This window comes from Ictidomys tridecemlineatus, chromosome 12, assembly GCF_052094955.1.
Source record: "Ictidomys tridecemlineatus isolate mIctTri1 chromosome 12, mIctTri1.hap1, whole genome shotgun sequence".
NCBI lineage: Eukaryota > Metazoa > Chordata > Mammalia > Rodentia > Sciuridae > Ictidomys > Ictidomys tridecemlineatus.
This window is the reverse complement of record NC_135488.1, coordinates 85,694,660-85,704,926: the sequence shown is the minus strand read 5'-3', so window position 1 is coordinate 85,704,926 and position 10,267 is coordinate 85,694,660. Positions and strand designations below refer to the sequence as shown.

General features: G+C 57.3%; 1 protein-coding gene across 2 annotated transcripts; it reads right to left on the bottom strand.

The window, feature by feature from the left end:
• Positions 1-4,854: 4,854 nt before the first annotated feature.
• Positions 4,855-8,867, bottom strand: Six2 (SIX homeobox 2). Of its 2 annotated transcripts, none has more exons than XM_040271203.2 (2): positions 8,190-8,867; positions 4,855-6,110 (listed from the first exon to the last, which is right to left on the bottom strand). In XM_040271203.2, the coding sequence occupies exons 1-2, from the start codon at positions 8,753-8,755 to the stop codon at positions 5,780-5,782; spliced, it is 897 nt and encodes a 298-aa protein (XP_040127137.1). In that variant the 5' UTR covers positions 8,756-8,867; the 3' UTR covers positions 4,855-5,779. The 2 variants fall into 2 exon arrangements, with proteins under 2 accessions (XP_040127137.1, XP_005324564.1); XM_005324507.4 differs by having other exon boundaries at positions 8,196-8,866.
• Positions 8,868-10,267: the final 1,400 nt, after the last annotated feature.

Genomic DNA, 10,267 nt, shown 5'->3' with positions numbered 1-10,267 from the left:
TGCCAGCCGGGGCTCCAGGATAAGGCTCCAATTGCCCGCACTGCGCTCGTGGCAGCTGACATCCAGGGAAGAACTTGTGGGCAAAATCCAAGAGACCAAATTCAAAGGCCGATCTTTCGATCTTTCGCTGCTGTAAGTTCCCCAACCTGGCGCCTCAGATTCTCTCACCAGTAATACTAGCGTCTTTGTGTGGCTGCTGCGACAGAATTAAACAGATACCAGGTGCGGCAGTGTCCGCCTCATAGCATGCATGCAAGAAATGGTAGTTATGACCAGTTTGGGGACCAAAGAAGTCTCCACGGCCCACCAAAAAAGTTAGTTGGCCAATTCTGCCAACAATGAGCTTTTGAGGAGTGAGAGCGCCCGACTGGGCGGACTGACCCTGGGCGGGTGGAAAAACCTTGGGAGAAGGGAATGGAGGGCGGGCAGCTCCGCAAGGTCCCGCCGTTTCCGCTCTCAGTGTGATAGACCCGCCACTCTTTAGAGATTCTCAGGTAGCTCAGTTACAACTCCCAGAGTGTAGTGGGGAAAGCGTTCCTTCCAGGGAGTACCCAGAATCTTAGGTGTGAGCTTCGGTGGCCGGGGACAGGTCCTCCGCGCCACGATCGCTACTTGGGATTACAGAGTTGTGCCCATGGAGCGTCCCAAACGTCCTGGCTCCCAAGCCTCTGTCCTACCCACCGTCTGCTTAAAGGGGCGGAGAGACCAGGGCTACCCATCCCTGGGTCCTCTACTGTCCTGCCTTCAGCCTGGGGTCACGTTAGCCTCCGCAGTACTGGGGCAGAGGCGCAGGACCACAGCCCCAAAGCCAATCGCACTGGGCAGAAGAGCGGCCGTGGTCTCGCCGAGTGCCGGCGGGACCTCAGAGGCCTGCTTCTCCTGTATCCTTCCCGAGCGGGCGCAGCGGCAGGAGCCTGGACACACTACTCACGGAATAAAGGGGCTTGGCGCTCTGCATTGGAGAGGGCCTTGGATGGTTCCTGAGTTAGCCTTGAGAGGGATAAAGGTTGCAGGTATCCTAAAGAAGCGCCCCCAACCCTCCATATGTCAGCCCTTGTGCCGGCCTTTCTGGATTGTGGATCTCTCCTAGAAAGGGAGTTTTGGGGGCAACTAGGGGCACCTTCGCGGCCTGGTGAGGCCGATCTTCTTTCGAGCTACTGAGATTCTCCATTGCGAGACGGCCGCAGGAGGCAAATAGTAGTCGCGGCCCTTCTGCACTCTGGATTCCACATGCCACCCCAGAAAAACCATTTCTGAGATCCCGCCGCACAGATCGCCTAGGAGTTTTGAAAACAGTCTCCTGAGATGAGGCATGGAGGACCTTGACCCTGACACCAGGATGCGGGCTCTTTCCCGACCAGGTTCGCCCCACCTCTGGCTGCGACCCCCAGCGACCTGGAGTTTTCCCTCTGCTCGTGGCCAAAAATGGCTCCAGAAACAAGGACTAACTCGCGCCAGGTTGGCATCAGGCACTCGTCCTCCTGCAGTCCCAGGCGCATCTACTTAGAGGGGGAGGGCTCTGGTGTCCACTGATTTTCCTGGCTCCCGCAGGCACCCTGGGCACTCCCCGGCTCTTGCGCAGGCCTGTGTTCTCAGCCCCTCTCTCAAGGCGCCCACGACCCTACCTACACACAGCAGCGCGGTTTTTTCCACGCTGCGGGCACACAGTGTCTCTCATGCCTTCTTACATCTTTCAGTACATTCGCAGGCACTGTGTGGCGGTCCCCCTCCAGCATCCCCTAGGCAACTCTGGGTGCTCAGAGCCTGAAACGCGAAAAAGGGAAAGGGCCAGTCGTGAGTCCAACTCCTCCTCCGTCCTTCCTCACCTGTCCCTCAACACAAAAAGAGTCTTGCTCTTCCAGAGTTCCCGCGGCATCCCACAGGAGATAGAGCAGGTGGCGCTGTGAGGGCCGAATTTCATGTATCCTGTCACTCAGCTGGCCTTTCCTTTTCTTACAGACGGGAATTGTGTTTCCGACAAGTACTGGCAATAACCAAGAACTGAGTACCTGTAGCCATGTTCTCTCCCCAGATCTCCCTGGCTCTGTTGAATCCTTGCCTTACTATCTGCTCCCCAGTGGGGCCACCACACAAGATGCAAGAAGTAGGGAAGCCAGTGTCCTGACCAAGGTCCTCATCAGGGTTACAGGGTGAGGGTGGGCAGGACAATGACTGGGAGCCCCTCCCATCGCCTATATTTCGGAACTTTTCTGCCCCCAAGGAGATTTCCTTTCTTCAGTCCAGCCCGATACCCCTGAGACTGCCTTTAGTTTATTGGTTTCGCCCTTGAGGGCTTTGTGAGCATGGGACCTGGTAAGGAACAAATGAAGGGTGTTTGGGAGTGCATGTGATGAGGGGAGCAGAAAGGGAGACTCCCCACTTCTAGTGGCTGCATCCCTTTGGGCCCAGGACAAAACCTGTGGCTTCAGAGCTGCCCTCTGACAGAGGGCAGTGGTTGGGAGAGGGGTAACAGGACTTTGAGATTCCAGTTTCCTCGATGCCAATAGGAGTGTCTATATTCTCCAGGCAAGACCTGCCCAGTTGGAGTGCTCCAGTCGGTGTGCAACTGGTGCTAGCTACTCGGGTTTTCAGAACTTCTGCATAATTTTCCCCACCCCGTTTAATAAATATTTTCCCCTTCAGCTGTCCAACGGGGAGGAGAAGCGGGAAATTGCAGCAAGTTGCCCCTGCTATGCAGCCTTTCAATAGTCTTGGAACAGGCACCCGCCCTCTACTGGCGCATTAGAACTCCAGCGATCCCACCTGGGCAGACGCTAGAGTGTCTTGGGTGGGACCCCTAATCAGCTGTAGCCTTGAGCTGGGACCATCTCTTTCTCTAGGACGGAGCAGTTAGGTATCCAGGCCTTTACAGTAAGTCCTTCTGAAAGACGGGGCCCTGGTCCCCACAGGTTGGTGGGCAGAAAGTGTCTGCTGGCAGGGGCAACAGTGTGGATTGTGGATTTGCGTGCTTCTTGGAAAGAAGCCTAATTTGTATGTGTGTCGGCATGGGTGAGAGAGCACACGCAGGCTGGAGGGGGTCCATTTCTGCATTCTCTTGCATATATATCCAAGATAGAGTGCTTGAGGACCCACTGTGTCTGCAAATGGTAGGAGGGTCTCTGTGTGCTTGGTTCTGTTTTTGAGTGCATGCAGGTATGAGTGTGTGTGACAGTCTATTTCTCTGGGTGGTCACTATGGATGAGAGGGTGAAAAGTTTTGTTGCCATCCAACAGCCGTGGAACATAACTGCCTGAATCAAATTAATATTAAATGTGCATGTTCAGGTCTATATGAAAGTTAATATAGTCTGTTTTCCTGTGAGTGTGGGACTGAAAAACAGGGAGTGGGTAGGGGTGATACACATATACAATATGTGTCTCATTTCCAGAAGTGAATATGGAAAAGAGTGGACTCTGGCATAGCAAGGGGCCCTTTGTGTTGAGGAGAGGTCGTTTTGAGAGGCGGTTTTAAGCATGGATTGGGTTTTTGGACCTTCAGGCAATGGCTGGCCCTTCATCCTTCCAGGCTATGGAAGTTAGGTCGCCCAGGCCCCACAAGCACAGACAGTACCCAAGAGGACCTGAGTTGTTCCTGAGAGTAGAGCCTCCAGAAGAGGCAGAGAGAAGTACCCCGGCTGGAATTTCTCTCGGGGTGTAGAAGTGGACAAGCGCTGGGTGCCCACGCAGGCGGAGACTCCAGCATCGCTGAGCAGTCCCAGCTGGTAGGTTATTCCAGACCTGCACAGATAGTAGTTCCCGCGCCTAGTTAGGCCACTCAGCTGCCTGAGTCCGCGAGAGAATTCTTGATAACTTAGAAGGTCCGAGGAAAAAGGTCTTCTGATTTTGCCCCGACTTTACCCAAAAGCGCTGATTTTGCCAGTAAGGTAGTCCTAAGAAGTCCAAGTGCTCTGGGGTCTCAGCTCAATAAATGTCTCTTCCCCTCCATCCCTTCCAGTTCAGGGACTGCAGTCTGGGCGTCCTAGTCTTGGAGAAGGGATGTGTTCAGTACCCACGGAGCCACTGAAAACCAACACCCAAAAGCCCTAACTTCCTCCTCGCAGAGTTCTTCCTGCTGCGAATCTGGGACCGGCTTGGCCCAGCTAGTTAAAGGGGGCTAGAACCACAGAGGAGAGTCAGCGCCACAGAAGCACCTGTGACGCACTACGCGCGAAGGCGTCCCCTTGGCCTGACCTTCCGAACCTAGGTGCCCACTTACTCTTCATTTACAACACGCGCCCTGCCGGCCCAGCCGCCCGGTCGCCTCTTTCTCCCCTGTCCACCTCCAGAGCAACCGACTGAAGCACTGGGCGGGCGCGTGAGCTCAGAGACCTTCGCTCTGCCGCGCTGTCCCACAGGCTACACGCCATACCTGAAGCCTAGGTCTCGGCAGCCGCCCGCCCCCCTCCCGCCAGGCGGGAGGGGGCAGGGGGCTGGCATTTCTCCCGAGTATTGCCCCTAGTTCCAGGGGCTGAGACTACTCCAAGGTGTCGGCCAGACAGCATACTTCCGCGGTCTGATTGGTTCCCCAGCCTCCGCACTTCTAAATGCACGTACCCGGCGGGCACATCCCATCTCCCCTTCCCAGATGGAAAAGGTGGGGGGCTCTGCGCAGTGGTATGGGGAGGAGCCCACACTCTGCCCACTTCTGCAGGGAATTTTCTGGAACAAAAAAAGGGATCGAGGGCTTTGGGAGAGGAAGTTTCTAAGTTTTCAGGCCCTTCACCTAGCAAGTGATACACTTTGTCTGGGAGGGTGCCTCCGGGTTTCAGGGACTCACGGGTTTCTGGAACTCACCAGAGTATCCCTGTAGGGAAATCAGACACTGTTGCACTCTTGGCCCTCGGGCTTCATGGCATATATTCATATATATATTTGATTTCTAATTTTATTATAAAATAAAAGCAGAAATATATTCCGAAGAACATTCACAGGAGGACGTAACAGGGAAACGGCAAGACCGCGGCTCGGGAGGCACGCTCTGCCGGAGTGCTGCGGCCACAGTCTGGGGAAAGAGGAGAGAGCATCGTGGAGGAGCCTCGCAGAGAGAGCGGGAGAAAGCGAGAGCGAGAACGACAGCGAGAGGAGAATAAAAGGGCTTCTGGGGTGCCTTTCACTTAAGTTACTAGGCGAATAGCTGACACCTGCAGCTCCCACTGATGTGGTGGGTTTCCTCTCCGGAAAGCCTTTGGAGACGACCTAGGATCCAAGACTTTAAGGGCCTTTTCCTCCTCCCCACTCCCGGAAAGTGCGGAGAGGGAAATCAATGGCCAGTCCGGAGGAGAGAGAGGGTACAGACCCAGAGGGCCAAGGCAGAGTGCAAGACACCATCAGGAGAGACAAGGAAAAAGAGCTAGAAATCTAGAAGAAAACAAGGAAAAGCAAGAAGAGGAGACAGAATGAGAGGCGAAAGGACAGAAAACAGAGAAAGGAGAAATGAAAAGGAAAGCAAAGAAAGAGGAGGAAAGGGGGTGCAGGCAAGAGGAGAGAAGAAAGAAAAGGCGGAGAGAAAGAATGAGAATGGTGTATATAATTTATTCCCTTCCCTGGTTCAAGACCTGGTCCCCGGCCTCCAAAGGATCTCAAAAGCGGCTTGTTGAAAATAAATTCCAAATAAGGACCCAGAGTGCCATCCGCTTTGTCCCTGCCGGCGGTTCTGCCGGCCTTGCGCGCGGGTCTTTCAGTACCTGGAGGGGCCGCCGGCGCTGGGGCCCTCCGGGCACCGCCTTCTCTCGGGTCCCGGCGCCAAGCCCGGAAGGCAAACGCGAAGGGGCAGCAGAGCTCTAGGAGCCCAGGTCCACGAGGTTGGCCGACATGGGGTTGAGGATGGAGTCCTGGAGGCCGTGATGATGCTGCAGTGGGTCCGCCCCGCCTCCGCCCGGCACAGGCACCGGCACTGCGCTGGGTCCGGGAGGGTGGCCCAGGCTGTGCAGGGACGGCAGCCCGGGTGGTGGCGGCGGACTGAGTAGCAGCGCGGGGCTGGACGACGAGTGGTCCGGCGTCCCCGACGGCGTCTTTTCGTCTTCGGAGCTGCCTAGCACCGACTTGCCGCTTCCATTGAGAGAAGAAGCCAGTGGGTTGTGGCTGTTGGAATTGGAGTTCTCGCTGTTCTCCCTGCAAGTGCAGGAGCAAAGCAGCCGGGTCAGCGGGGAAATGAGGCCTTTTAGCGCAGTCTTACCCTGAGCCACTTTGCCACCGGTCTGCGGAGACAGGGCGCCGGCGCCCTGCTTGAGGGTGTTTTCGGTTTCTATGGTTTTCTCGGCCTGGCCTTGGCTTTTCATTTATGCCAGTTTTCACAATCTTTCAACACCCGATTTCACTTGTCCCTCTCTCCTAGATCATCTCCCTTTCTCTTTCCCTGCCTCCCATGCTCTCAATCTCTTGACTATCTTTCCTACTCTATCTACCCCCCTCCCTTCTTACGGGAGAAGGCGACCCTGGAGTTGGAGGGTAGGCAGGAAAAAAAAAAAAAAAGGATACCTCGATTTTCAGATTGCTCTAGGCATCTCCAGGTAGGTTTACTAAATAGAAGTGGGGCCAGGAGGATGAGGTACCCTAGATCCCAGGCTGGGTGACCAATTTGAAAGTCTCTCACAGCCTTTTATTTCTTTCTGATTTTCTCTGCATGAGAGCAACTTTTGGGCACAGGGTTCCAACCTGGAGGGTCCTATTTCTCCAACCTGGACACATCCTGTGAGGGCTGCCCTTGCTAAGCCTAGGATCAAGGCTTCAAGAATAGAGGGTTCCCTTTCCCTGGTGGGTATAGTGGAAACTTTGGCCAGGGAATTGGAAGCTGGGGCATGGAGGGTAGCCCCTGGGAGAAGACAGAAGGGAGGACTTGGTAGTCTTGACCTAGACTTTTCTATCATAACCGGAAACTCCAGCTCTCACCAGGGGCTTGGGCCAGGGAAGGCAGTTCTTAAGGAGTCTGGACTTAGGCCAGTCTGGATTAAGGGGTCCCAGCAAAGAGAACTCACCTCTTGCCCTGCCTCTGCTGACAGTCCCTGCTCAGACTTGGATATTTGAAATCCTGAGTAGAGTCTCTTTTTCGCCAGGGGCTTCTGTTCCTGATATCTTGGGAGAGGAATCCACAGACAGGCTGCGGGAACCTGACCACCGTGGATACCCCAACCTCAAGATACCAAAGTTCAGATACCAAAATTTAGTCTGCAGCATTCCCATTTCCACTCTTCAGCACTCCAGTTCTGACCCTGATCATTCAAACTCTGGGCTAAACACACCCCATACCGCCAACCTCAGGTGTCTTATTTGACTGTTACTTTCAGGTTGGATTCCGTTCCTACAATTATTTTCTCTCCCACCCCCTGTCCAGATTTGGAATTCTGAGGGGCTACAAAACAGGCAGTAACAAGGGCCTGCTGGTCAACCCCTAGACTATTTCAGAAAGTCCTGGTTTCCCTGACAACATACAACTCTCAGGCCTTGTGAGGCTCTTAGCTCACTCCTGACATACCGACCTACCCCCTAAAGAGGGTAGTAGAACCTGAGGAAAAGGGTCAAGGGCCTGGCAGTCCAGGGAAGGGCTGCTGGGTCCAGTTAAGCAGCAAAGGGGTCATGTGTTTCTCCTCTTCTCTCAGAGCTGGCACTTGCTCTTTGGAGCCTCACCTCAATCCTCTGCATGCAGCATAAGAGACTGGCTCTCAAATCCCACATTCAGACAAGGAATATTCTTGCCCAGGCGCTTCTTCATCCAGTCCATACTATGGAAATCCCAGTCCTGACCCCTAGTCACACTTAAGTTTGGAGGTGAGTAAGGCTGAGGGGAAGTGCAGGGAAGCACAGAGCCAGTCAGGAGTCGCCTCCCGCTTCTACCTGGGCCCACACATAGTCCTTGGCCTTTCAGGTAAGACCAGGGCCTGCCTGCTGTGCCTACTTTGTGCGGGTTCAGGCCCACAGTTCTGACCTCTCCTTGAAGCTCGCTGCTTCTCCACTTTTGTCCAAAAACGACCAGGGAGTTAGTTGACAACTTCCCGCATTGGGCTTTGCCCGCTTTAGACAAATCCCTGCCCGCCGGGTCTCCAAAAGACCTGTGCGCCCTCTAGGTCAGGCTAGGCTGCAGCTGGCCGTTGCTGGGACTGAAGGGTCCAGTTTAGGCCTCGCTTGGGGTTGGGCAGACGCCCCTGCGACCCACTCCCTCGGGCCCGGGAAAGCCGGCGCCGAAGCTCTACTTACTCGTACCTTTCCTTGGCCTCGGCGGCCCGGTCGCGCTGCCGCCGGTTCTTGAACCAGTTGCTGACCTGCGTGGTGGTGAGGCCTGTGGCCTCCGCCAGCTCGCGCTTCTCTCGGGGTGACGGGTAGGGGTTGTGAGCGTACCACTCTCGCAACACGCTGCGACTCTTTTCCTTGAAGCAGTAGCTGGTCTCCTCGCCGTCCCAGATGGAGCGCGGCAGCGGGAACTTGCGTCGCACGCGGTATTTGCCCACAGCGCCCAACGGCCGGCCACGCAGCTTCTCCGCCTCGATGTAGTGGGCCTTGAGCCATAGCTGCTGTAGCTTGGCGTGGTTGTGTGGCGAGAACTGGTGGCTCTCCAGGATCTTGTAGAGCTCGCGGAAGTTGCCGCGGTGGAAAGCCACCACGGCCTTGGCCTTGAGCACGCTTTCATTCTTGTGGAGGTGCTCGCAGGCGGGCAGCGACCACAGGAAGCGGCCCAGCCGCTCAATGTTGCCGCCCTGCTGCAGCACCTCGCACACGCACGCCACTTGCTCCTGCGTGAAGCCAAAGGTGGGCAGCATGGACATGGTGCCGGCTGCGCCCCCGCCCGCCCGCGCGCGCCCTCACCGCGCCGCGCAGTCCCGCATGGGCGCCTCCCCGCCAGCCGTCCAGGCCGAGAGGCGGGAGGGGCGGGCCCCCTGGTCCGGCGCTGGCTCCCGGCGAGTCCTGAGTCACTGCAGTACGTCCTCGTGCCGGCCGCGGGTCCCGCGCAGCTCCGCGCCCCCGCCGCCTGCGTGCCCAGCCCGCGCCTTCGCCCAAGTCCGGGGGCCGCCTGGGGCGCCGCTCCGCATGCTCTGCGCCCGCCCGCCGCTCCCTAGTTCGCTTCTCGCTCGCTCTCCCTCCCGTCTAGCTCGCTCGCAGCTTTTTTAATAATATTATTCTAAGCGGGCATGAGGCGCGGCGGCCCGCGCCCTGATTGGTCCGGTTATCTGACCCGGGGCCTGCCCGCGCCAGACAATAGTCGAGTCAAATTATTCGCCATGGAGACGCTGTCAGTCACTGGTAACCCGAGCCCCGGCGGGCCGGGCGGCTCCCCCCGGCCGGCTCCGCTGACAGATCGCCCGGCTCCGCGGAAAGCTGAGGGCGGCCCGAGACAGGAGCCGGAGGCGCTCCAAGAGCTTGGGAGGCGGAGAGGAGCTGGCAGGGGCCGGCGGCGGCGGTGATTGACGGGGCGGACGCCCAAAGAACAAGGAGGAGGAGGAGGACGCGGGAGGGTTGGGGGAGACTGGACGCAAGAAGAAAAGGGGAGGTGGGGAGGGAAGAGGAGAGAAGGGAAGGCGGAGGACCGTTTAAGGGGGTTCCTGGCAGGAAGGGGAGGGAGAAGGGTAGAAGGAGCTTCCAGGGGGAAGGAATTTGGGGCAGCTTTTTGCAAGGGGCGGCGCTGCAGCCTCACCCAGGCCCTGCTAGTTGCCCGGGTCCCACCTGGGTCACCGCATCCCTGCCAGGGTGGCTGTTCGCAGGCAGATACGATCCAGGAGCGGACTATTGGGATGGAGAGTTTGGACGTGCCCAGGCGCCGCTCAAAAACTTGGCCTTTTCTACTGAAAACGCCCCACCCCCATGCTAGAAACTCCGGACCCGAGCTGTCCTCGAGGGAAAGGGGGAGGGAACAGGGGAGAGAAGTGGGGGACTTGGCAGTAGCTGCAGGCGGACGCCTGAGAATCAACTTCCCGGAGGATCCCGCCTTTCCTCCCTCTCCTAGCCCGGCCGGCTGCCCCTCAGCCGGTACCGCCCTATTTAGCGCGCTCTGCTCCTTGTCGGGCGGGGACTCAGACTTAACCCCACGGGTCCCACGGCCCGAGAAACCTCAGGCAGTTCCGTGAGGCTTATACGGAAGTTGATTCCGGCGGGAGCGGCGACGAAGAGCCGTGGAACAACGTACACCTACAGACTACCGACGGGGAGCTGAAGGCAGGGGCTCCAGCTCTTCCCGGTTGGGTGGTAGGGAGGAGAGAGTGGAGGGACCGCCACCGTCCAGCCTCCACGCTTGGACTCGGCTCAGGCTCCGCTCGCACTCCTTCCAGGCGGCTTCAGCCTGG